At 37.8% G+C, this 27676-nt stretch overlaps 1 protein-coding gene across 1 annotated transcript; it reads right to left on the bottom strand.

The window, feature by feature from the left end:
- MMD (monocyte to macrophage differentiation associated) lies at positions 1 to 27477 on the bottom strand. Its single transcript, XM_044673804.1, has 7 exons — positions 27350 to 27477; positions 19705 to 19786; positions 15455 to 15615; positions 10271 to 10345; positions 8994 to 9095; positions 6803 to 6872; positions 1 to 1988 (listed from the first exon to the last, which is right to left on the bottom strand). The coding sequence occupies exons 1-7, from the start codon at positions 27373 to 27375 to the stop codon at positions 1788 to 1790; spliced, it is 717 nt and encodes a 238-aa protein (XP_044529739.1). The 5' UTR covers positions 27376 to 27477; the 3' UTR covers positions 1 to 1787.
- Positions 27478 to 27676: the final 199 nt, after the last annotated feature.

Here is a 27676-nt window from a genome sequence, read left to right as displayed (position 1 = left end):
AAATCCAAATTACAGTTTTATTCAAGACTACAGCAGGATTTTCCATAAGTTTTAGTGGTTTTTGACAGTGCTACTTTTGAACAGAGTAAAGGAACCCACAAAAATAGTAATACATTAAAACAAATGTACACACAGGAAGAGATCAGGCATCCAGATGTGTGAGAATCATGCATACAAAAGAGTGGTCTGTGGTTGCTGAACTGGGGCCTGCTTCAGATCATGTAGTTTTGTTTCCCACCTAATACTATAGAGGTTTTCTGCTCATTCTTTCCCACATAATTCACACAAACATGCAGAGTTTTTAACTTATTAAAACAACAACAAAATTTATCCCCTTTGAAGCCCACACCAAGAAAAAAATTAAAATTTACCATATTAGTGAGCCTAAAGTAGGTTATCAACATTAAGTAATTCTCACTGATCAGGCCCATTAATGGAAAATAGGCAATACCTGGAATCAATGCTGAAGGCAAGAGGTTGTTTCATTATTAAAAATACCAACATGAAATACCAAGTGAAGGAAACAACAAGAGTATCAATCTTAATATAAGACATTGATAGAAGATTAAGACAGGATACAATAACATGCTAAACACGCTATCACCGTGACATTGACCCAGGGGTGGAAACATGGGTTCTGGGCTCATGATTTTCAAACCCATAATGTTCAAAAACTTTTAATAGGAAAAAAAGGAAAAGTGAATTGAAAGACAGGAGTGTGAATGAATTGATGCATCTAATCATACAAAGCAAATTTTAAAGCAAATTCTCAAATTTCAAATGTGAAAAGAGTCAATACTAATGCTAAACTACATTGGCTTAGCCAGTGGACACCAATTAGGCAAGGACCAATTTAATTCATCATAATCTTCAAGGATTTTCAACTGGTGGTTAACCCAATCCCATGAATACTGACCTGATATAAAAGTCCCCAATCCATTATCATCCAAAGGATCGATCCCTGAAGTAATGGTGATAAAGGCAGAGGGAAAGTCAAGTCTCCATAAAAACTAATCAAGTCAAAAGAATTTTTCCAATAGTAGGAGGCTACCTTAGATCAAGTGTCTGAAGCAGCATTGAATTCATAAATATAGGTTGGCAGGCAAGTTTTGAATCTGTAGTTTTAAAAAATTGGCAATTATTTGACATAATAAAATTGCTAGAAGAGGTATAATGTTTATCAGTATATGGAATGTTGACTGCTGGTTGCAAAGATTTGCAACCTAGATGAATGAATAACTGCATAGATGTCTTCTCAATGAAATTCTTTAAAAAATTTACAAAAACCTAAAGTTTTCATTTAAAAATAACCACATTATGCCACAATGAAACATGGCAAAAAAAGTAGTCGGAATTCTATCCATGATTCTTCACAAAGCTAATGGATAAAGTGGTAGAAATTATTTTTTAAGAAGAAAAAAAAGAATTTGTTATTGCACTTAAGCACTGACTTCTTACATCTTAACTTACTAATTTAGAAAATCCATGCAGTAAAATTGATAAGATTAAAATACAAAATTCTCATTTGCAAATATTCATTGGCCATTCTATACAGAGTATTTCATGAGGGTGGAATGCAATAGACAGTTAATACAGTATCTTTTTTGCTGAGGGGAGGAACCCGCCCAACATAGATCATAATTTCAGTTCACAGTAATTGTATTTTTAAAAAAATCTAGCAAAGTCAGTGCAGTTTTTTTTTTCCTTTCTGTGCAGTGGTCTGCTTTCCTCCATTCCTAATTCGACAACTGAAGTAATACTGGTTTGGAGACCTAGCACAGGTTTGATCATAAGTGTCGGATAAAGTCTGTAGGACTTCGGTAAAGGTATTTCCAAATGGCATAGTAATGTACTGCTGCTGCTGTAGCCACAAAAAGGTGCCAAATGGCATGGGCAAATGGAATGATGCCATCGCTTTTGAAGAACACGACTCCTAAGCAATAAATTAAGCCTCCACAGGCAAGTTCTTGTAGCCCATCGGTGTTATTCTGTCAGAGGAAGAAGAAAAAGTTTGAACATTAATTACTGTAATTGTAGGAACTATCTGATATTATTTCAAAGTTACCGAAAGTTTGAATGAAAACTTCTAGTTTCAGTACTCAGTAACCCAGGTCTAATCGGATATCACTTTGCAATCTAGGTTCTGATCCAATGAAACTCTACTCGGCTTTTGTGCAGCCACTCCGAAGCGATGCTCTCACAATCCACTTCATGTGTTCTGTGTCCCAGCCAAACTGAACTTCTTGTTATACCTTTACAAGGTATACCTTATACCTTCCTACCCTCATGCCATTGCTCTCTCTGCTATCTCTGCCTGGGATACCTTCTCCACCCCCACATACTGAATTCCTAAAAGCCTTTAAAGTCTAACTCAAATGCACGCCCCTCCTGGAAATCTTCCCTCCTCCACTAGTTGGTGATGATTGTTGCCTTCTTGGACCTCATGTAATACTGTGGTTGGACTTGGACCTCTCATTTAACCTCTCCCCTACAAAAGTAAGCAAAAAAAACCACCTCCCCCAACCCAACCCAAATCCCAAGCCCCTCCAAAAACATACAAAAAGTTGTCATTAACTCATTACTAGACTTTGAGTTTAATAAAAGCACAGGGGACGGAGTCTGACCTAAACTATCTCTTCCAGCATGCTCCACAGTACTTCCCACACAGGAGACAATAGGTATTGTCTGAATTGTATCATGAAACCATGGAAAAAATATTCTAAATAAAAATTTAAAAAATTATATCCTTAATGAACTACCAAAGAATAGAAAACTTGCATAAGAACAGAAAAGCAACAAAACGAACTTAACCTGCAGAGGATCAAGCTCACCAGTGAGGAGGCTTGAAACTATGGGGATGAATGTGAAGTTTTGATTTCTATTTGGCAGACATACATGAGAAACCTCTAAATCTCAATTCAATTTAAAGTACACACAAATCTCAAGAGCCAAGCTGTCAACCCAGCCAAATTCTCTCGATATTCCCTCCAAAAAACTTTAAAATAACACCTCAAATCAAATTTTGGAGCAGCCAAACCAACAAAAGGTCAGGGTGAAACATTATTCTAGCCTAAGAAAATTTAAGAGGTCCACAGGAGAAATTGGTGACATTGGGTAGAGGAGGGCTGTCCGTGGCCCACACATGCAATGGTGGCAACAATAGCCACAAAAACATCAACAGCCTTGGGAACTTTCAGCCTAGGCACAGTAAAGGGATTTGGCAACTGGAAAGAGATTATAGGGAACCCTTTGCTGGTGCTGATTGGCAACTCTATGGCCCATAGGCAGTCTAGGAGGAGAGGAGTGCTGGTGGTTGGTCACAAGGAGGCAGAAGCCATGGTAACAATTCCAAAGCAGAGAGGAGTGATAGCATGGAAGAGTCAGGGGACCAGACCACAGACCAGGAAAGCAGTGACCACACCTCTCCCACAATCACACAACCTTGAAAGCACCAAAAACTCGCAGACCCAGAACTAGCTTTGAAAACAGCAGCATAAAAAAAGCCTAATGTTTGGGACAGGACCTTCCCACTACAAATGAGCAGAGTCCAATTTAACATAAAGTTAAAAGTTAATAGGTGACAAAAATTAATAAATAACAACAAAAAAAAATCCAACCATTAAAAGCTACTATGGTGGTAGAAAGGACCAAGACATAAACTCAGAAGAAGATAACAATGTAAAAACAGCTATACAAAAAAACCTCAAAGAAAAATGCAAATGGGACCCAAACCCAACAAGAATTCTTGGAAAAAATTAAAGAGATAAGAATAATAGAGGAAAAATTAAGAAAAGAAATGAGAGTGATGCAAGAAAATCATGAAAAAGGGAATTAATAGTTTGGGAAAAGAAAGCACAAAAAATACTGACAAAAATAACAGAAATGGCCAAATGGTAAAAGAGGCACAAAAATCCATTGATGAGAATTCTTTAAAAAGCAGAATTATCCAAATGGAAAAAAGAGTAAAAATATCACTAAAGAAAAAAATTTCTTAAAAATTAGAATTGGGCAACTGGAAGCTAATGACTCCATGAGACATCAAGAAACAATAAAAAACAAAGTCAAACGAATGAGAAAAAAAGAAGAAAACCTGAAATATCTCAGAAAATCTATTGACCTGGAAAATAGATTGCAGAGACATAATTTAAGAATTTTTGGACTAACTGAAAGCCATGATCAAAGATAGAGTCTATACATTATATTTCAAGGAATTATCATAAAAAAACTGCCCAGATATCTTAGATCCAGAGGGTAAAATAGAAATTGAAAAAATCTATCAATCACCTCCCAAACGAGATCCCAAAATGAAAAGTCTTAAGAATATTATAGCCAAATTCCAGAGCACCCAGTTCAAAGAGAAAATACTTTAAGCAGTCAGAAAGAAACAATTCAAAAGCTGGGGAGCCACAGTCATGATCACACAAGATTTAGTGGCTTCCACTTTAAAAGAGCAAAAGGTTTGGAATATGATATTCTGGAAGGCAAAAGAGCTAGGATTACAAACAAGAACCACTTACTCAGCAAAAATGAGTTTGATTCTTCATGGGAAAAATAGATTTTTAACAAATAGAGAACTTTCAAGCATTCCTGATGAAAATACTAGAGCTGAATAAAAAAAAATCTGATGTTCAAACACAAGAATCCAGAAGCATGAAAAGGTAAACATGAAAGCACAATCATAAGGTACTGAAAGTTAAAATGTTTACAGTACTATATGGAAAGATTATACATGCATCTCCTAAGAACTTTGTCATTATTAGGACTGTTAAAAAGAATTTACATAGACAGAGGGCATCGGTGTGAGTTATGTTGGAATGATCTCTAAAAAAAAGATGAAGAAAGAAGGATGCACTGGGAGAAGGGGGGTAAGGGAGAGGGAGAATGGAAGAAATTTTATCCCATAAAAGAGGTGCATAAGGAAGAGCTTTTACAATGGAGAGAAAAATGGTAGAGGAATAGCAGGCAATCACTTTCAATGGAATTGGTTTCAAAAGGGAATATTACATACATACATACACACACACATGCACGTACACATACACAGTTGTATATAGAAATGTAACTTATCAATAGGGAAAGAGAAGGCAAAAAGGACAAGAGAAAGTGGGGAGTGATAAATGGGAGGGCAGTGGTTAGAAGCAAAATAGACTTCTGTGTGGGGACAGGATAAAAAGAGAGAGAGGAAGAAGTAGAAGAAAATGGAATAAAGGGAAATATCCAATAATGACAACAAAGAGTTAAAATAAAGAGCTGGAACAGAATCCAATATATTGCAGCTAAAGTAAAAAAGGCAATGGTAGCAATCATGATCTCGGACAAAGAAAAAGCAAAAACTCAATTAAAAGAGATAATAAGGGAACCTACATTAGGCTAAAAGATGCCACAGACGATGATATAATATCAAAAACTTTTACAGTACAGCTTCTTTGAAAAAAGCCCAATTTCTCAAATATACACTGATGTATAGAACTGAGTTAAACTTATAAAATAAGTGCCATTTCCCAACTGATAAATCATCAAAATGTGTGTGTGCATGTTCATGCATGCACATACACTTGCACACACATACAGACACACACACAGTGTGGTGGTGGTGCAGCTTTCAGAAGAAGAAATCAAATTTATCTATAGCTCTGAGGTACCACCTCACACCTATCAGAAATGATAAATATGGAGGTGATGAGGGAAAAGTAGGCACACTAACAAACTGTTAGTGGAGTGGTGAACTGCTCCAGCCATTCTGGAGAACAATTTGGAACTATGCCCAAAGTGCTATAAAATGTATACCCTTTGATCAGGCAATATTAGGCCTGTATTCCAAAGAGATCAAAGGAAAAGGATCTATATGTACAAAAACATTTATCACAGCTCTTTTGTGGTGGCAAAGAACTGGAAACCGAGATGTTGCCCACCAGCTGGGGAATGTCTGAACAAATTATGGCTTAGGATTGTGATAGAGTACTAATATATAAGAAATGACAAGGGGATGATTTCAGAAAAATCTGGCAAAAACCATATGAACTGATGCAAAATGAAGTACAAAGAACTGGGAGATCATTGTGTTCAGTAACAACAATGTTGTAATGATGATCAGCTGTGAAAGTCTGGCCTACTCTGATCAATACAATAATTCAAGACAATACCAAAGGACTTATGATGAAAAAATGCTGTCTATCTTCAGAGAGAGAACTGATGAACTCTGAGTGCAAACTGAAGTAAATTTCTCACTTCATTTTTCTTGCTTTTTTTTTGAAAATATGACTAATATGGAACTACATTTTACATGATTTCATATGTATAACTGATATCATAGCTTGTCTTCTCAGTGTATGGGGGAGGGGTGGGAAGGAGGCAGAGAATTTGAAACTCAAATTTTTAAAAAAGAATGTTAAAAATAAATTAATTAAAAAATTTTTTTAAATTTAAGTATATAATTTCCTCCCTTTTGAAGGTCCAGAAAATCTTCAAATGAAAGTAAATGGAGAACACTACCACCAGGAAGCTATTTTGCTTTCCATGAAGCAATTTTATCACTAGTTCAGAAAATCAGTGTTATATCAACTTGGCTCCTGCTTGGTAGAGAAAATGTTTTCTTTAAACTTTTGGACAACACCTGGGTATACTACATACATATCATGCCATTTTTTTTTCCTTTAAAGTTTCTAATTAAGTGGAAATGTCTTGCCATATATCAAACCTTCTGGTTGGAATAAGGATCTTGACAAAAGGCCACAGGGATCCCCTTATTTTATTTTGAAAAGTAAGATCATGAGGTCACCAAAATAATGATTGCATTTCTTACCATTGATGTTACCACCAATGCAGGAGAAAATCCCATTGTTAGATAGAAAAATAGCTCCACCACTTTATACCTAGAGAAATAAAACAGTTATATTGAGTATGTGTGTTTCCATCACACCAAATAAGAGTTTCCATGCTTTTTTCTCTTTTCTCCTCTGAAAAAGTATATAAACTTTTAGCTAGTTAAATGAAATGCAATATCCTGAAAGGAGTCTAAGAGACCCCAAACTAAAACAATTTCAGCTGATTAACAATGACTTGGCATTTTCCCCTCAAGAATTTTAAAAGGTATCATACTCAAATCCTTACCTGGCAAGCATTTTTTTTTTTTTAAGCAAATGTTATTAACTGAAATCCATTCTCTTACTTCCACTGCCTGACACTATATTTCATGTTTATCTTTCTGGTCCAACAGGATAGAGGATGTATGCTTACAAAGACTGAGGAAAGGAATCCTAGCTTTTGGCTGTGGATTGTAAGGGGTATAAGAGCAGTTCTATGGAGGAGGAAAGGGAGGCAAAGAAAAGGAGCCTTCTTGGTCTTCAAAAGGTGCCAGTGGAACAGAGGCTCATCACAAGGCTATAAAAGTCTAGTGTCTCTAAAGAAAACTATTCTATAGTGCCTTATTATTTACCAGATTTCCTTATACTTCTATGTATAGGTAGGGCAAGTCTTCCTATCCCCATTTTACAGATGGGAAATAGCAGCTCGGAAGTTAAGTGACACGCCTGGAGTCACAAAGATAAGTCTCTGGTAGAGTTAGAACTCAAACTTAGGCCTTTTGCACAAGTCCAATATCAGAATAGTTGAGATGCCCACTTGCAGTATTCTTGTTATTTTGTAAAATTACCTTGTCTCTCTAGTAATCAGATTCTAGCAGGAGCTCTTAATGTGGGTTCTGTGAACTTGATTTAAAAAAAATATTTTGACATCTGTATTCCAATATAATTTATTTCCTTTGTAATATTATGTATTTTATGTATTTAAAACATTATTCTAAGAAGTCCTCAGGCTTCCCAGACTTCCAAAGGGGTCCCCAAGGTTAGATACTTGTCATCCTATGAGAAGAGGGGTATGTAAATGAATTTTAATGGTATAATTTCTGATGTCAGAAAAGATGATTTTCATTCTATGCCTTATTTCTGAAAAGAGAAGCACACAATGATAAATGTGAATTATGTTTGATTTTTAAGAGATGTTAGCCAACATTAATTGGCTAACAAATACGGCATTTTGATAGGTTCTAACAATGAGAAAGGTCTAAGTATGATAATAGTATTTCAAAATAATAGTGGAGGCAATATGGCTTTACCCAAAAGGCTGCGGAGTAGGAGATAAGAGTCTCAGGCCATACATGTTACATGATCTTAGGCTAAGTCTTTTCATCTTTGAGAAGCTGTTTGTTAGCTATAAAATGATCAAGTTGGACTAATTGGTTTCTAGAGTTTTGGGGTATTTTTGCTTGCTTGTGGAGTGATTTAAGTTTCATTAGGAAATGAACAATCTCAAAATACCTATCATGTTTTGTAGACTCATGTACCATAGTCAAAATCCTACCTAATTAATCAACCTTCTCTCTCTCCAATATGAAAATGATCATTCTAGTCAGGCTCATTTTATGGCTATGCTGTTTTCCTATCTGAAATAGTATGCCATCCACTGAAATCCCATTTATTCTTTAGTAAGTAATCCTTTTTAAAAAAGTTTTTAGTGTTGCCTTTTGTTTTTATAACAGCCATTTCCTGATGTTTCCTACTTCCTCCATTGAGCCCTCCCTTATAACAAAGAAAAGCAAACATGTGACCATGTCTGGCAGTGTATTCAGCATTTCTAAGGTCCTTTCAAACTCCAACCATCTTACTTTCAATCATATTTTCTTCCATTTTTTCATAAATTCAATAGATCAATATTTCCTGCTCTGAACACAAAACAAATATTTCCATTCCAGGGCATCAGCTATTTTAATTTATTTGTACGTGTATCACAACTCAACATAGATATTATTCTTAATTTTTCTATAAAAAGAAGAATCTTTGTAACTTTTATACCAAATGGATCTAAGCATTTATTTAAAAATAGTTTTTATCCTATTTATGTATTTCTACTATTTCGAAATTTTAAAATAGAAATAGTGAAGTTGTGTACTTAGGGAAGGTCATCTTAAAGTTAAATACAAATGATCAATTTCTTACTTTTCATGGTAGAGAAATACATAAATGGTTCCTCCAGCTGCCATGAGCCAGATAAACCAACGCATATGAGATGCCAGGGGTCCAAGTTCACGGAGATTTAACCTAAAAATGTAGAAATGACAACAAGAGCAGAAGTGATAAATGAATGGGATTAGTGTGTTTTCCTCCTCCTAATCATGAGAGCAGAAAATTAGCTATAGGAGAAGCAATTGGAGATGAAAAAAAGCTAAATTTAAAAAATGCATTCAACATGAAAGGTGGTTTGGGGGCTCTCTGGTCCTAAATATGGATTAAAATTGTGCTAGACTGAATATGGCTGTTTGTAAGTATGCCCCTCCAAATCCATGTAAGTGGGAAGCTGCTACAGCTTCTTTGTTTCTTGGCAATTATAATTGTGAGCAGATGAATACATTGCATTTGAAACTCGCAGAGCCCACAGTAAAGCCTGTATGTAGATCACAGAGCTATAGCTGCCATTCATTCATTACAAGTATCAAGTGCCCCGTGTGCTAGAATGAGAGGGGCTGCTCCAACAAGGCATGCAGAAAAGTGATTTCTAGCTCGACATTTTTTTTTCCCCAACAAATCTTCATTAAGAGAGTACTGAACTCAGGCTGATTCTGCAAGCCTCTGACTTTTGTTCCCCAATGTGAACTGGGCCCACACAATTTGGGGTCATGTTATGAAACCAGCAGGGTTTGTTTTTATAACACTATGTTAGAAGGCCTCCAAAAGGAGTATGTTGCTATAGCCAGACTCAGAGGCCAACTACCTCTAAAGGGCTACAACAGCTGATGGCCATAGTGAGATTTAAAGAGATTAAAAACTTTCTTTGTGGGAAGAAAAATTTTTTTTTAATCTGAAAAGGCTTCTTTCAAAACAACAAAGGCATTATTAGATCTGCGCAAAAAAGGACATGAGGATCAAATGAGTAGAATACAAATTTTAACGGTATTTTGTATAGGAAAAAAATAGTTGTAATATCAGAGCTGCACAGGATTAATTAGGCAAATGAAGAAAATGGAAGTAGGAACCAAAAGAAGGGTTTGTGTTTTTATTATAGAACAGCAAATGAATATACTCATTTGAATAGATTTAAATAAGTATACTCTAAGCAGCAGAGGTACATATAAGAAATAGTTTTAAAAAATAAAAGGCAGCATTTACTAAAGCTAGAAATGAATATCCTGGCAAGAACAACAACAAATATCACCAAATGACAGACACAAAAAGAAACCTGAAAATCGTATCTTATATTTAGAAAGTTAATTTCTTACCATGGCGCATAGGAGGCTGCAATGAAGAAATAGATCACCATTCTATCGCACATATGAAAACAATGCTCCATTGTCCTACCGGATAAGATAAAAATATTGAGGTCTATTTTTTCCCTAGAAATGATGCACAGCAAATTCTACTAGCATTTTCATTCTGTTTTCTCATGGCAACTGCAAATTTTTAAAAACAAAATATTAGACAATGCAAATGAAACTGCTTGGAATATTTTGTTTTTAAAAACAATCTGAGCAACTTCTCTCACTCAATGGTTTAGCAAAATAAGCTGCCCCTTCTGAAGAAAGGCTATTTTTCAAGACACCTTTTGTTTTTTCTAATTGAAAGCAGGTTACTTTGTAGATAGTGTCCTCTATGTCTAACCTATAATAGATGTTCACTAAATACTTGTTTAATTTCTAGACTCCATCCTACTTGGGATCTCTTTGCAGTATTAATTTCTCTGTATGCCCTACAAACAAGTTCTTCAAAAGAACCATGATTTTATTAGTGCCTTCACTGAGTGAACATGTAACCCTTCCATATCTTAGAATGTCATTTTATCAGGTAATATGGTCAAGCACTCATCTAGTAGCCAGGCCCATGGTAAGGCAGCTCTTTGAATGGAGCTTGACCAAGTGAATAGGCAGGCTTGTGATAAGAAATAGACACCTAATAATCCCTCCTCAAACAGGAAAATGATGGAGCCTCTAGGAACCTTGTTTCAGCTGAGCTCTATTCATCAAAACAGACTAAATTGAGGGTCACTGATCTAGAACCAGATGGAACTGTTGAGAGCAATGAATCTATTCACCTTGAAACCTTTAAGCTCAATGAAGGAATTTAAATAAAGGATTAATGTGTAAGACCCAGCAATTTTAAGTCTGTAGAAGTACTAGGATCTCTCTCCTACTCCATTAAGTGGACCCCAGTGTAAAGAAGCAAACTTCACAAGCTTTTGTTTGATGATCCTTTCCCAATCTGTCCTCTCTTCTCTTCATCCTTCTTTGTTGAGATATACCACACAGTAACTGAACTGCACCGGATAATCTTTAGTCAAGGTTTCCTATGAAATGGGGTTGCATGTTGGTATTTGAATAAACTTTCGAGAAAAGGCAAAATTCAGGAATTTTAGTACATGGATTATGGTCCCCTTTATTTTGCATTCCTTCCAGCCCATTTCTCCATCCCATGGTAAAGTGGCTCTAAATATTGTGAAGGAAGCATCTATAAATCTTTATTGATTCAGAAGTAAGAATGTCAAAGTAATCCTGCTGAAGTAGCCACAAGCATTCACTTGTGCCAAGATAATAAATTATTACGCTCATTGATTAGCCTCTAGGGCTTTGGAGCAGTATGACCTGAAAAACCAAGGGAGTTTTTTTCTTTATACTTTGTTAATGACTTTTGTTTTTCTACCTTAGTTATTTCAACATCTCCCTAATTCTGTTTCTAACCAACCTCTCCCTTCAACCCCCCAAAACTATTAAGTAAAAGCATTCAAAACAAAGACTGTACCTGACAATGTATATAAAATTCTGTCTCAATGTGTCTTGTCTTTCTGCTGGGAAGAAGGAGGTACATTATATTTCACTCTCTATCTCTGGGACTTCCATTTCTTTTTAGGATCTTTTCATTTATGTTGTTGTAGCCCACTGTATTCTCTTGGTTTTCTGTTTATTTTGTTCTACATCAGCTTATAGAAATCTCATGTTTCTCTGAATTCCTCATACTTGTCATTTCTTGCTGTACAATAATATTTAATTACATTTTAGTGTGTCATTTTTTCCAGACATTCTGTCAATAGGTACCTCCTTTTTTTCTTTGCTTTCACAAAAATTATTATAAATATTTTGGTAGACATGGCACTTTTTTCTCTATTCTTGACTTTCTTGGGATATGTATTTAATAGTAGAATTGCTCTGTCAAAGGGCATGGACATTTTATTAACTTTCCTTCTATAATTCCAAACTGATATGCAGAACAATTGGAGTATTTCACAGCTCTAATGGCATATTCATGTGTCTGTCTTCTCTCTGTACCACTAGTATTGTTTATATTTTTAGTTATTTTTGCCCATTTTTATGGTACATCAATTTGTTGTTGTTTTTTTCATTTCTTTTCCTATCAGAGATTGTTTGCACATGATTCTTTATAGTTTGCAATTCTTCTATGAAGAACTGTACATATCTTTTGACCACATATCTAGAGTTATGGCTTGCTGGGAGACTTTTTTACTAATAGTTACTGTGAGTACTTTGGTTCAATAGATAAAAAATTAACCTAAATCAATCATCATACATTTATTAGGTGCTCGTTATGAGTCAAGTACTCTACTTGGCAATAGGAAAAATAGTGAAATGATGCAGATAGGAAGGGTAGTCACAAAAAGCTCTACTGATGGGGCAACTGATGCAGAGGGCAGGTTATACTATAAAGTGGAGAGAGCCCTGGACTTGGAATCTGGGACATGGGATTTAAATATTGGCTTTACTACATGCTGCTTGTGTGCTTGGGAGGTAAATCACTTAACCTTCTCTGGTCTTGGTTTTCTCAAATGACAGGATGAACTAGCTGTTCTCTATGGTACACACTATGAGATTATGAGCAGCTAACAATCTAAAGGGCCTTCATCTTGGATCCTATGAATTTCCAAACCTATTTTGTTAAAACACTTGAAACCCCTTCTCTAAAAGGCAATTCAACCATCAGTTGTAGGCCCCTTCTTCCCTTGAAGATTTCTAATTCATAATTAAGCTTGCTTTAGATTTGGGTTCTTGATGGTAGTAGAATTCATAAAAAAAAATATCTAACCTGGGTGCAATTAAATTTTGCTTTTAAATGATGCATTTTGCAACAGTTGATTGTTTTAGGCTCTTCAGACAAATTCTACAAATCAACAAGTAATAATAATAACTATCCACAGATTCTACAAATCAACAAGTAATAATAATAGCTATCAACAGCATTTGAAGATTTGAAAGTACCTGGAATAGGCCCAATAAATGATTGTTGATTGATTTATTAGCTTTTTAGAACCCAACAACTCTAACAAAGCAGAAACCACAGATATTATTATTTCCATTATAGAGATGAAGAAACTGAGGCTCAGAAAAGTTAAATGGCTTGCCTGAGGTCACTTAGCTGATAAATATTCAATTTGGCAGGATTTGACCCAGGTCTTCCTAATTACAAGTCCAGCCTTCTTTTTGCTGGATTAAACTGTTTTCCCTTCTTGGTTAGTTATCTTGCTTTAGAGACTCACTTTTTTTTAGTAGGGGTTTGGCTCTTTTGGGCTTAGAGGTCATTTATAATTATTTTCTTTCTTGCCTACAAAATGGCATAAATTGCTCTTATCTTTGTTAGCAGATTCAGGGCTTTGGTACTATATAAAACATAGACTGTGTAATTGTAGCTACATTCAAGTAAAATTCATGAAATTATAATATTCTTGTAGAGAGGGTAATTTTCTAAGTAAATGCGGGGACTTAAAATAAAAATATTGAGATAATGAGCTTGAAACAAGCAATTCCTATGATTTCTAGTACTATATTTTGTATAGTCAATATAATTTTACTTGTGGGTACTATGTGCACCAATTTCTGGCAGCTATTTCCTAAGGCAATGTTTCTTAAACTATATTCTTCGCTTTTTTGTTAAAATTTCTGTGATAAGAAGATTCATCCCACCTCCCAACACACTTCAATTCAGTTACACAAACATTAAGTATCTACAATGCAAGGAGAGAAAGCAAGGAGCTGGGTGAAATAGAGAACACATTGATCCTGACATTATGTAGCCTTATAGCAAAATGATGGAGAGAATGTGAGATATAGGCAAATAACTATAGAGTGTGCATTGAAGTAAAGAATTATTTGAGGCCTAAGAAGAGAATAGTTTCTAACTAGTGGAAGCAACAAGGAAGGTAGCCTTCATGGAGAAGGTGGCATCTAAGTTGGATTTTGGGAGCCAATAAGAATGCTGGCTTTTGATTGTTGGGACGAACAGGAGAAAAGCCACCAAATTTGGCTAGTATATAGAATATGCCAAGGGGAATGATATAAATCTGAAGAGGAATGATGACAGCAAAAGTATCTGAAATTTACTTTGAAGGCAAAGGAGGACATTAATAGGCTTTGAGCAGAGAAGTTATAAGACCAGAATTACCAAGAAAGAGGTCAATAGAGCAGGTCAGATTTGCTGGGTGTGAAATATGAATAAGGGCTGACCATGTGATTACATTCAACTCCCAGTGAGGAAACTTCCTCTACCAATGCAAATGAACACTTTCTCTGCAACTTCCATTCTTAGAAAGTTGCCCAGAGTAGGTGACAAACTTGAGGCCCATTTGGAAAGTTTAATTAAATTAGATTAAATATAACTGGGAAATGTTTAACAAAATAAAGATTCAATGCATAGATCTTGTTAATTTGTGGTTTCCTGGCCAATAGACAGCTGGCATGGATTTTTTAAAAAAAAATTTTTTTTTTAAACCCTTAACTTCTGTGTATTGACTCATAGGTGGAAGAGTGGTCAGGGCTAGGCAATGGGGGTCAAGTGACTTGCCCAGGGTCACACAGCTGGGAAGTGTCTGAGGCTGGATTTGAACCTAGGACCTCCTGTCTCTAGGCCTGGCTCTCAATCCACTGAGCTACCCAGCTGCCCCCTGGCAGGGATCTGTTTTGATGCGAGTTCAACACCATTAACCCAGAGCACTGAGAATTTAAGTGATTTACCAAGGGCCACTCAACCAGTAATAGTTGGGAATGGGGCTTAAACCCAGGTCTTCCTGGCTTTGAAGTCAGCTCTCTATCAATGACCTCCCACTGCTTCTCAGACATTAAACACAAAATTATCTATCAAAAATATCCATGCTAATTTTTTTATTTGATAGTATCTAAAATTTATTTGATCTTCTTCTCTCCCCTATCATATCCTTTAGGCCTTTGGAACTAAGGCTTATGAGCTTTCCAATACATTTCAAACTCAGGAATTGTGTGCTGTGCCCAGAATAATTTGAAAAACTCTAACCCAAGGAAAATCATATCAAGAAATGAAAAAATGAGATAGTATAAGAATCTCCAAAGAAGGAATGTACTTCATTTTCACTTGCATTTTAATCTGCCTTGGCACAATATACACATACAAACACACATTTTCAGTTCAAAAGAAAATGCTATCTGCCCTACCTTAAGTGACTCTTTTTCCATGAAACGATGTGAAATACTGTGGAAACTATGAAGAGGGCACATAGGCCCATTCCATAAATCCATGCTGTGATCTTTTCCCAACAGTCATCCGATAGTCGATGGAGGAGGGCACTGCCCACGATAGCAGGAACAATGAGGAGCTATGAAAACAGAACACATAACTACTTAGGTTTTATTGAATTTAGAACTTTGTTCCTTTATATCATCCAAAGGCTTACATCTATCTAAGAAAAATAAAATTTCAAACACTTTTTTTTTTGCTTTTAGGTAATTATAATAAAGATTATATAGAGTTGAAGATTTTTTGGCTATTGTCGTTAATGTTTAATACCTGACAGTCATGTCAGAAACCTAATATATGAAGTCAAAGGCTGTGACCAGACTTCACCCTACTCATTAGATTTGATTTAAAGTTTTTACATAAAATACTCTAAATGGGAGGCAGCTGGGTGGCTCAGTGGATTGAGAGCCAGGCCTAGAGACAGGAGGTCCTAGGTTCAAATCTGGCCTTAGACACTTCCTAGCTGTGTGACCCTGGGCAAGTCACTTGACCCCCATTTCCTAGCCATTACCACTCTTTTGCCTTCCAACCAATACAGAGTATTGATTCTAAGATGGAAGGTAAGAGTTTAAATTTTTTAAAAATTTAAAAATATATAAAATAAAATACTCTAAATGTGATTTTTGTAGTATTGCATAAGCTTCTTTTGTCAAGCTCTAGGCATCTGTAGAATCTAAGTCTTTTTATGTGGCTTTCTCTTGACATAAAGAAGCTCTCCCCTAAAGTTCATTTATATAATATCACTGTAAGATAGACCGGAATCTCAGAGGCAGAAGGAATTCTCCTTTTCTATACTCTCTGATCTAGAGCCTGATCCTGATTTTTAAAAATATCTATGGCACAAGGGTCATTTATTTCCTATTCCCTAAGGGAAATAAACATCTTAATATCCGAACTAGAAAAAAATCTAATCCTGGAGACAAACTATAAAGATTTCCACCAAGTCTCTAACATTTAACTCCCCCTACTTCAGCATCTAAACTTGGAGTATCTCACAGAACAGGAGGTCATATCCCTCCTATGAGGCCTAGAACATTTCTTGTTAATTGAAAAACTTGATCTTCAAGACTTTGGTGTGTAGGCAAATTTGCTTTGGCAAATTTGTTGTTTCCTTTGTGAAACTCACAGAAGTGACAACAAACCAGAACAAAATGGAGAGCTAAAAAATAAACTTTTAACAATTGTTTTGACTTCATCTTAAACACAAGCTGTACAATATTTACATTATCTAATGTCTGTATATTTATACTGGCTTTTTGTACAAAGCTAAAGTATAGCTACTTCAATTGTTACTATTAAAGCTAACCTTTAAAAAAATCTCAATATATAAATATCTCGATTATCTAAGCATCATTTTTCTTGGTTGGTACCATTTGAATAAACTAAGCCACTCCTTTTTTCTGGAGTGATTTCGTGAGTGTTTTTTGTTAGTATGTTCTATTTGTAGAGACTACCATATATGTATGAATTCGGGGGGGGGGGCTCTAAGCAAACAAGGTCATAAGTTAAGCTTTCATTTTTTATTTTGGTAGCTCAATTATATTCCAGACTCGAAAAAATATATCTTCTTAGAAATTTATCAGCAAATGATTGTCCACAGAATTAATTATATTTTCAGAATGATTAGAATCATTGTATATTTGTTGGGAAGGGGTGGGAGGCACAGTGGAGAAAGGGCCTGCCTAGAAGTCTGGGTTTGCTTTTGACCCATATGTGCTATGTGTCTCTGGGTAAGCCATTTAACCATTCTATGTCTCTGGCAACTTTCCAAGCCTACAAATTGCAGAATAGTTGCTAGATCTCCATGAGTAGAGGAAGTTTCCTCAACCTGGAGCTTCTGACTGTTAGAATACTAGGTCTAGATACCCTTTCCTTGTCTCTGATGAAATAGCAGTTTGCACCTCTGTAAACAAATGCATTAAACTAGATGATTTTTAAAGTCTCCTCTGGCTCTAAATTGTACAATCTTTAGTGCGATAGAGACCACATTAAGTCATAAGGTATTTGAGAGTAAGCTTAACATCATAGGCAGGGCAGCACCTCTCCCATTACTGAAAATGCGCCACTGTCTTGAAACTGGGACTTGATTCAAAACCAGAAGTATACTGGAGTGTCATGAGCCATGGCATCGATACTAAGGGACCAACTTTAAGGAGAAATCATCTTGAAAAGAGGTCTTTTGGAATCTCAGCATTTTATCTCCTTGATGAAAGACAACACTAATTTATCTGGAACTGGAACTATATCTTCTGTTGTATATAGTATTAAAAATCATATTCCTAATAAAACCAAATGCATTTAACTGATATTTTATATTCTACTGTAAAGGACATCCAAGAATAGACTCAGAAGAACTTGCTTTAGGTAGCTTAGGCAACCGTATCTTAATCTTGGTATTAATACACATAGAAAAGAAGCTTTATGAAGTTTGGCTTATCCTAAGCAACTAACCAAATGACTTTAAAAAATGACTAAAGCATTAATGAATAAAAATACTTGATGATCAAGTAATCCAATCATAAAAGCTGGTTTATTCAAGGATTATTTAACTTCATGGTTCTAGAGAGGAAGACAGGTGATTACATTCTGGAGAAGGAATGAGGGCTAAGAAAATGAGGAGACTAGTATTCAAGTGCATTGCATAGTGTCAAAGAATTTGGTGTTGGAATGGCCTGCAGCAGCCATCTAGCTCAATCTATATACAAACAGGAATCCCAACTAGAAGACAACCCAGCATCCAGCTTGTGCTCAAAAACTTTCAATGAGAAGGAACCCACTATCGACCAAGGTAGCCTGTTCCACTTTTTAATAATTCTGGTCTGGGAGGAGTTTTTTCCAATGTCAAACATATTTCTTTCATATCAAACTTATATTAAAAAACCCTTATATCAAAAATATCTCTTTGGAACTTCAGACCATGGTTCTTGGGTCTCCCCTTTCTGGCCAAACAGAATAAGTTTAATTTCTCCTTCAGCTGACAATACCTGAATATAACTATTCCTTCCTACTCCCATTCAATCTTCTCTTCTCCAGGTCAAACATTTCCTAGTTCCTTCAGTTGCTCCTTATATGATATAGATATTATCCTGTGTAAAATTCCTGGAGCTTTGGTATCCACACATCTCAATCATATGGTAGCTGCAGTTTCTATGGCAAAATAATTTTAAAACCTTTATTCTATTAAGCTATTTTTTAAGTATATACATTTTTAAAACCTTAACTTCTGTGTATTGGCTCCTAGGTGGAAGAGTGGTAAGGGTGGGCAATGGGGGTCAAGTGACTTGCCCAGGGTCACACAGCTGGGAAGTGTCTGAGGTCGGATTTGAACCCAGGACCTCCTGTCTCTAGGCCTGGCTCTCAATCCACTAAACCAGGGGTCGGCAACGTATGGCTCTTTCTGCAGGAGCCATAAAGTCCATTTTTTTCAGGCGCTGTTACAGGAGCGGCACTGTGAGCACTGTACAGCTCTCATGAAATTACATTTAAAAAAATGTGGCGTTTATGGCTCTCAAGGCCAAAAAGGTTGCTGATCTCTGCTCTAAACCAACTAGCTGTCCCTCTATTAGTTATTTCTAAGGTCTTCTAAGAGAGTATACACTGTTGTTTTTAGTTTCCAGTCATAAACTAGCCCCTACAGCTTCCCCTCTAGTTCCTAGTAGAACAGCAAGACAGTATCCCACTTATGCACTAGTACATTTTTATAAACCCCCATGCCAACGCGATGGATTAAATAAATTATTTACTAAAATATTTTGGACCCAAAGAGCTTGGATTCATCTGCAGTCTGAAGGTGGGCACTTTGAAGGGACCCCTGGAGGAAAAAAAGTTTCCCACTAACTTCTGATATTTTAGGCCAAAAAAGAATTAAGACACATTTGAAAAAGGTAAAATATTTCATCTCAGTGTTAGTTTTCAAATAATGATCTCTATCACTAGGATGCATTGTTATTCACCTTATAAAAGTCTTATCAGAGAGAACAAGACCAAGATACAGCCCATTTAATTGAAAGAACTGCCGGTTCCGAGGAGATTTAACACAGATACCCTAGTAGGGTAAAGTAAGCCTAATTTTCCATTGTCTTCCTTGGCTCACAGACCACTGAGTATGTATTACAGATAATGCTGGTTCCTGGGAAGAATTCAGAGGCTGGCTGACCAGCGTACTCACTGCATGTGTGTAACAGTTAGCGGCATGCTCATAACAGGTAGGTTTATAGCGGCTGTTGGCTGGGGCCCGATGGTTCATGAACCTGGTCAAAACAAACAGATACCAGATTAGGAAAGCAAGCAATGGTGAGGAGCAGGTAGGGAGGCTATTTAAGTGGCAGACAAAGAGTTGGGGATGTGTATTTACAAAACCAAAATACTATAAATTATAGTAAAAAGGCAACTAGACTGTGCTGGACTCTGAGTCAGGAAGACTTGAGTTCAAATCTGCCTCAATTGCTTATTAGCTGTCTGACACTGCTAAGTAATCTTAACCTCTCTCAATTTTCTCACCTGTAAAAAGGAGACAATAGCTCCTCTTTCACAGGGTAGTTGTATCAAACTGAGATAATGTGTAAAGAGTTTTGCAAACAGTAGCTAAATAAATGCTACCTGTTTTACTTAATACTTGAGGGAAAAAAGTTACTGTAAGGGCAGGTTAAACTGACAGCAAAAGATGTATAATATATTATCCTTTAGTTCATTTAAAAGAAAAAACAAGACCTAGCCAAACAATAATCAAAAGTGTTTGCCTAAACTTACACAAATGCAAATGTGCCCTCTCAGGTCACTGAGACACAAAAGGAGATAATGCATTCGAATGGTTTCTATTCTCTTGCTCTGAATATTCAGGTTAGACACCCTCCATATAAACATCCCCAGGTATTTTCTACACACTAACTGGTTAGGTCCCAAAAGCCTAAGATTATCAGAGCTGTCCAACTTGTTCCTCAATATTGCGTTACAAAGAACATGTTCCTGTCCTGGGCAGCTTAAATAAATGATTCTTTGCTAGCTCGAGCCTAGCATGAACAAGTAGACCGTCCCCTGCTTTCTGCATGAATAAATGAGGTAGGTTCCAAACCTCGGCAGGAGTGCTCATTACTTCTCTCTCATTCCATCATGAGAAGGTTGCGTTTTCCTTTAGATAAGCTGTTAACAATGTGAGAAGTTAATCTAGGACAATCGGCACAGAACCTCTTCTCTCTTAGGAGGACTGCTGTCTCAACAGATTAATAGGAAGGACTCTGGATCTAAAAGGAATCCCGGAGGAAATCTGAAGGAATCTTACACTGCCCGTGTGGCAGAGGAGAGCAGGCCAAACTGAGCAAACATATTTAGGCTGCCTTCTGCCAGACCTAGCATCTGGGTTCCAGTCTATTGAAACCAAACATCCCCTTTGGAATCAAGGAGGAAATGTGGTCTTGAGAATGAGGCATAAAAGTAAAGCCTCCAAAAAGTGAATTCCTCCATAAATTGCTCACTGATTATACTTTGATTCTAACCTACAGGTGACTGAGGTGCTACTCATTTGGCAGGCAGTTAACAAATATTTGTTGAACTGTATTTATTACTCTGTTTGGAAACTAATTGTTAGAGAACTCCATAGTGAACTGCAGCAAAATTCTTCTAAACTATTCTCTCATGTACTTGCATAGACTGTGAGCATCATTTTTGGTCTCCTGATGATCCCTCAAATAATTTTGCTAATTTCCTTCAGGACCCATGTGTTGTCATACAGGTCTTATTAGGAGAAAGGAAAATAATTACACTCTAGGGGAAAATGCTTTAAAAGCGTCCAAAGATCTAACACATCATTTAAGTTCAGACATAACAACATATCTCTAAGTAGCACACCTTAAGAGGAACAATTTTATAGGGCAAATGGCAATGCCTCAGGAGGATCGAGGTTATATTAAATTGGCAGCTCTCAACCTAGGGTGGAGAAAGCAGGGTTAAAACTACCCATCATCAAGACTAATGCTAAAATAGTAGTTTATAGTATAGCTAGTCCACAATTCGAACTACAGAGACCCTTCACATAGAAACAAAATACAAATTCTTCTAAGTACAACGAGACATTATGGATTTACACATAATGATTTATTCTATCCTCTTCCTGAACAATGTGTTAAAAGAACATGAAGTTGGGGCATCCAGATGGCTCAGTGGATAAGAGTTCCAGTTGTGGAGTTTGGAGGACCTGGGTTCAACTTTGAACTCAGATACTTCCTACCTGTGTGACCCTGGGAAAGTCATTTAACCCCATTCACCTAGCTCTCACCCTTCTGTCTTAGAGTTGTTACTAAGAGAAAAAGTAAGAGTTTAGAAAAACAATATGAAAGGGCACCTGGGTGGCTCAGTGGATTAAGAGCCAGCCCCAAAGACATCAGGCCCTGAGTTAAAATATGACCTCAGACACTTCCTAGTCGTGTGACCCTGGGCAAGTCACTTAACCCCCATTTTCCCTAGCTCTTACCACTCTTCTGTCTTGGAACCAATACAAAGTATTGATTCCAAGATGGGAAGGTAAAGGTTTGGTTTTTTTTTTTAAAAAAGAAAAACAACATGAAGTTTAAGGGGGTATTGTTACATCCTGTTCTCTCTCTTTCCTCCCCCAATACTTTAACCTTAATAGACTGCAAAGATGGGGCATAAGATTATCAGTTATTTTGCTTAAGAACCTGATTTTAGAATTAGAATTAAGAATTCTTAATGTAGGGTCTTTGAACTTTTTTTGAAGTGGTTGATAGATGTGTTTCAATATATAGTTGTAACCCTACATATTTCATCTTATGCATTTAAATGCATTATTTTGAGATGGGTTCAATCAGTCTCACTAGATTGCCAACAAAAGGGAAAGATTAAGAATCCCTGGACTAGAGCATTTCTCTCTCCTTCAAAAAGTACTTTTTTCAGAGTACAGTGGAACCTTCAACATCACTGCTCTGGGCAAAAGGTTTTGAAAGCAGTTGTGTTGTAAATTCCCAACTTCCTGGCAGAAGGCTACTCTATACTTCATTCTGGAGCCAAAAAAAAAAAAAAATCACACCTAAACAAATAAAAATAGAATTGAATTTGAGTACAGAAAACCAGATCTCAAAACAAAAATAAACATAAAAAAAAGTGTTCTCAAGTGTTATGGAAAAAATACACTCTACTTCTATTATGGATATTGATATATTCTAGAAGTTACCTAATATTCAAGCATTAGCAGGAAAAGGATCACCTTCTCGGGGGAGGAAAAACAAAACAAACCCGAGTAAATGATGCCCATATAGAATTTAACACGGGCAAAAATGAATGAGTAGGGAAAATACTCATACTTCACTTGCTCTCCTTTCCACACTTACAGAATTCTTCCCTCATCCTTTGGTGCCTGTTTTCCCTGTTCTGTCCCATCTGCCCAAAACAAAGGCCTCCTGCTGCTTTTCCAAAACCTTTTGTTTTATATCCATCCCTCTTCTTTATTAAACTATACTTTCCTTGATTATTCACATATATTACAAGAGCTTTGGTTTGTTATCTTTTTTAATGGGGAAGTGAGAAAATATTTTGTTCAATGAAAACAAATTAAAGCAAAAAATACTCTCTCTGTGTCCTTTTCCTAATCTGCTCTCAGCTAGCTTTGGAAATCTGCTTAAAAAAAAAAACCCACCAAACAAACCTGATTTATAATGAAGTGTGAATAGCTGATATATCACTTATTAGCCTCTGAGAACTAACAACTACAACTTATACAAGGGACTCCCGAAGATTATAATGCCTGAATCCAAAGAACACATCTCCTATAATGGAAACGAGGCATTATGGCAGATTGGTGGAAGGAGCTGAAAGGGGGAGGGGAGACCAACCCAGTGCTCTCCAAATTATATTACATAGGCAGCTGCCTAGATGTAATATCATCCCTACCCCTTCAGTTAGCTATCTGATACACTATGTTTTGAAATAAACACAAAATTAGAGAGGAATCCTATCCATGCCCTTACGGGGGCTGAACAAAAGAGGGGGAGGGTATGAACAACATTCAAGACTGGCAGATTAGTTCTGGTTCTTGGACTCCTTTTCCCTAAAGTAGGGTATTTTCTGAAAGCAGCTTTGCAAATGGCAAAGGATCTCAGAGGATTAGTAGGAAGAATGTTCTTGCTTCTGTAACTCAGAATACTATACCTTTCTTAAAAGAAAAATGATACTCCATAACAGCTTTGTTTCTTTAAGTTCAGCAAACTGCATCTCAGTTTAACAAAAGGCACCTCACTTAGAATTTTTAAAAAATAGCGTTCTTTAACTGGGTCAAAGGTCCTGAGCACATTAAATTAGCCTTTACTCCAATCACCTGTTATGAATGACTTCAACCTATCCCAAACGTGAGTCCTTCCTTACTCCTACATATTATTTGTCATTTATATCATAGGACATAATTGAAGGTACATTTCCTCATGAACAACTTCCATCATCATCAGGGATTCAGACTATAAATTTGTTCATTTGGGTGATAGCTTAATGACTCATATAATTTGACCCTCACCTCACTCAAATGGTTCCATCAAATGCTACAACAAGAAAAAAAATGGAGTTAATTAGAGAGGTGAAGTGCTTGAGGACCTCTTCAAAAAGCTTTCTTTCTATATATTGTTTTTAAGCTGTTAAAACAGCTAATATATCTGTTGCTAAGAAATGGGCCATACATCTTTTGAGTAAATGTAGCAGAGTCAAATCAATCTCAAATCTCAAAGGAGAGGCAGGAAAATGACCTCGATAACTGGAAGAAAATGCAAATTTGAGAGGATTGGGGCTGTATGATCCTGGCAATGATGCCTCAGGTATTGGAAATAAAAGGAGTTAAGAGGAGTAGCTAGTAATAGTGAGTATACACAGTGGGCAGTTAGAAACGTGGCTATTCTGGGACCCAATTAGAATGTTTACCTTTATAATTTTAGCATATCAATTTTAATGCCTCCTACAAAATCTGTAGCAAATTGAAATTTTCTCATAGCCTCATTCTGTAGAAGTTAAACAATTCTGAAAGCTGACCCCAAATCACAACAAAAACAAAATCTCCATTGTGGACAACCTGGTAAAATGCCTGATGTTTTCTTATTGTATGCACAGTTACAAACCATGGTTTAATATATACTAATTTGGCCATGGAATGCTTTGGGATGAAAGAACTCATAAATGTTAACCTAGGAGGGATAGAATAAAGTAATTTTCTGGAGTGAAAGGGAAAATTAAGTCCACTTTCTATACTTTTCCCAAATCCCCAGGTATTTGTGATACCTAATATTATCTTAAAAGGAAAATCTCAGGCATTTTGTCAGTAACCTTTTTCCCCATTAAATACATTTCGAGGTAGGTATTCAGTGGGAACACAGTATGAAGAAACTAGTCTAATGAAATATCCTCAATGAAAATGCCCATTCACTACATGAAGCTCTATATTTGACATGTAAATATCTTGACTACTTCTCCAACTATGAAAAATACCTGCCTTGTCCTTCCCCCTCTCCTGACTTACCTCTTTCAAAGTATGCAGCATAGGTCCCTTGGTATGGTAGTATGTGAATTGGGGAGATTGGAAGATACTCTCTTTTGTTAAATGAGACTTTTCAGTCATATTCTCCTACACAAAAAACCTCCAGTGAAAAATGGAAGTACATTTTCTATGGAATAACAGTGAATTATGGGATATGAAGAAAGTGAGGTTACCCTTAAGATTGAATTTAAAAACCACTGGAAGGAAACAAGACCACTGATAAATCTGGAGGTAGTGATTTCAATAAAACAGCAGCTCTTTTCTCAAACAAGAAAACCAAACGAGGTATATACATAGAGAAATGCAAAATCAAATTGAATAAACCACAGGGGCAGAGCAGGCCCATTCATACACTTCCTTTTCTTTCTTTATGTCTCCACACAGGTTTGTTTTCTCAGGTCTTCAGCCCTGACACAGGTTTCTGACTAGAGTAGAGCAGGATGCTCTTAATTTAGAAGTACTGATAAGAAAGCTCCCAGGAGAGACAAAATTACCAGGTACTCAGTTGATTGAATACTCCATATCACTAAGAAATTAATGTCTTAACCTGTCATTCTCCTGGCAAATATGACCAACCTTATTTCTATTCATTTTAGGCTCCTAGAGCTTAGGTGGGGTGGGAAGAGTCAGGAAGGAAGCTAAAAGCCCTGAATGGCTAAGGAGTATGTGAGAACTGAACTGGAAAATATCAAAGAGGATTTTTCCCCCAGAAATAAATTATGATTTCCCCCATTTTTCCTGTTACAAATAAAGCTCAATGGTCTGTTAACTCAAGACATTAACCAAAATTGGTCTTCACTGCAGTGAAATCCTTAAAAAGGCTTGAAATAGCAACTCTCAGAATTCTATTTCTCCAGTCTCTAAGGACAATCCTTTTTTGCTGCTCAGTCCTGCTAAGTGCATTTAAAAAAGGGAAATCTGCGTGATTCAGTCAAATAGCACATGGATGAAGCGTGGCAAGAGCCACCGGATAAGTGACCCTTCACCCAGTTAAACTAAAAAGGGAAATCTCTTCTCCCTGCACCCCCAGCTTCCTTTCGGAAACTATGCGCAAATCCCCCATCTACTTCCAGCGTACAGAAGAAAAAGAGCCTGGAGGCAAAGCTAGGCTCTCTCAGTCTCAATGGGATCCTAACCAGCTCTTCTGCGAAGGAGCAGTCCTGGCTTTCCTAGGAAGGGCTGGGCTCATCCTTCCCATTTCCTAACCCGAGAGGGCCCGAAAGCAGGTCCCTGATACCGAAATTAACATTTGGCTTCTCAGTGCCTTAGAATAACAGCTCAGTCTGAGGATGCTAAGTAAGCCAAGGCATGCAGTGGCAGCAAAGGCTAGACGGAACAAATACTGCAGTAGCCTGCCTCAGTTTACCTCCCCCTCCCCCATCTCAACCCTCCCCGCTATGAAAGCCTCCCCACAAAGCACCTGGGGATACGACAGAGCTTGGGAAACGCGGAAGGTTGAGCAGCCCCGCTTTGCCTTTCTAAAGCTTTACCTCGACTCCATGAGTTGCAGCCACAGGGGAAACGACCTCCTGGGCCCCGGACCCCAAAGCGAGTCCGGTGGTTATGGATCCAAGAACCAGCCTGGGACTAAGGGTGGGTGGGATTGAGAGAAGGCCGAGAGAGCTGTGGCCAGACCCTGCCCCTGCAGCCTGGGGCTCCCCGGCCATATAGGGCGAAAGAACGGGCTCCCTAGCGCCCCGCCGTGCGGCTGCAGAGAGATCAGGCGGGGATTGAGGGGGGTGGGGGTGGAGGAGATCCTGGGAGATCCAGGGAGAGCGGAGGGAGCCACTGTGAACGCGTTAGGGAGTTAGGAGTGGGAGGTGGAGTGGGGAAAAGAGGAGGAGGGAGAGAAGATGGATGGATTCTAGTCTGACAAGGAAAGTTCCATTTGGGGACATCCCAGACAGAACTAGAATCCACTCCGAGAGATTCCCTGAGGCAGGATGAGAGTGCCAGGAAGGAATCAGTCCTCGTGGGAGACAGGGGAGAGATCGTGAATAGGGGGCTGGGATACTCTCCTAGAGATGGAAGGGGGTTAGAGATCCTGGAGCCAGAGCTGAGATCCACAACTAGAGATACACTAGCAGGGGGGGTAGGGATAGAATCACGCAGGGGAGAGTACCAGGAGCTGGAGCTGAGATCCACTCCTAGAAATCCACCAGTAGGGGGAAGAATGGGATCGCCCCCAGGGGAGAGTACTCGAAGAGTACAGAGCCCAGGGGGGATCCTCAGGCAGGATGCGGGAGGCGGGGCAGGATTGGGATAAGGCCGTGAGGGAGCCCATGCTCACCGCTGGAATCGGCTCTTGAACCGCATGGATGCTCCGGACGCCTCAGGGGCTCCACCTCAGCTCTCAGCGTGGCTGGCCCCGCGGGCTCAGGGCCCTCATCTCCCAGGGTTGGGCTCAGGCTGCTGGGCTCGCGCGGCCGCCCGTCCCCGTCCCCGTCCCCGTCCCCGCCGGAGACTGCTCTGCCGGGCTAGGGCTCGACAGACAGGGCCGGAGGGAGGGAGACGGGGGCCCGGTCCGGGCAGGCCGGGCGGCGGCTGGGGGAGGCCGCTTAAACGGCCCGAAGCCTCCCGCCTCCGGGGCTCCCCCGCCCCCGGAGCCCCCGGCCCC

This window comes from Gracilinanus agilis, chromosome 4 (assembly GCF_016433145.1).
Source record: "Gracilinanus agilis isolate LMUSP501 chromosome 4, AgileGrace, whole genome shotgun sequence".
NCBI lineage: Eukaryota > Metazoa > Chordata > Mammalia > Didelphimorphia > Didelphidae > Gracilinanus > Gracilinanus agilis.
Note: the sequence above shows the minus strand (reverse complement) of the source record. Positions and strands in the feature narration are given on the sequence as shown.

Excerpts from the sequence above, each read along its gene's own strand:
- MMD (XM_044673804.1), bottom strand. The coding sequence starts at position 27,375 with ATGCGGTTCAAGAGCCGATTCCAGCG. Across the intron at positions 19,787-27,349 it reads TTCAAGAGCCGATTCCAGCG|GTTCATGAACCATCGGGCCC; the intron begins GTGAGCATGGGC and ends TGTTTTGACCAG. Across the intron at positions 10,346-15,454 it reads TGGAAAAAGAGTCACTTAAG|GACAATGGAGCATTGTTTTC; the intron begins GTAGGGCAGATA and ends CTTATCCGGTAG.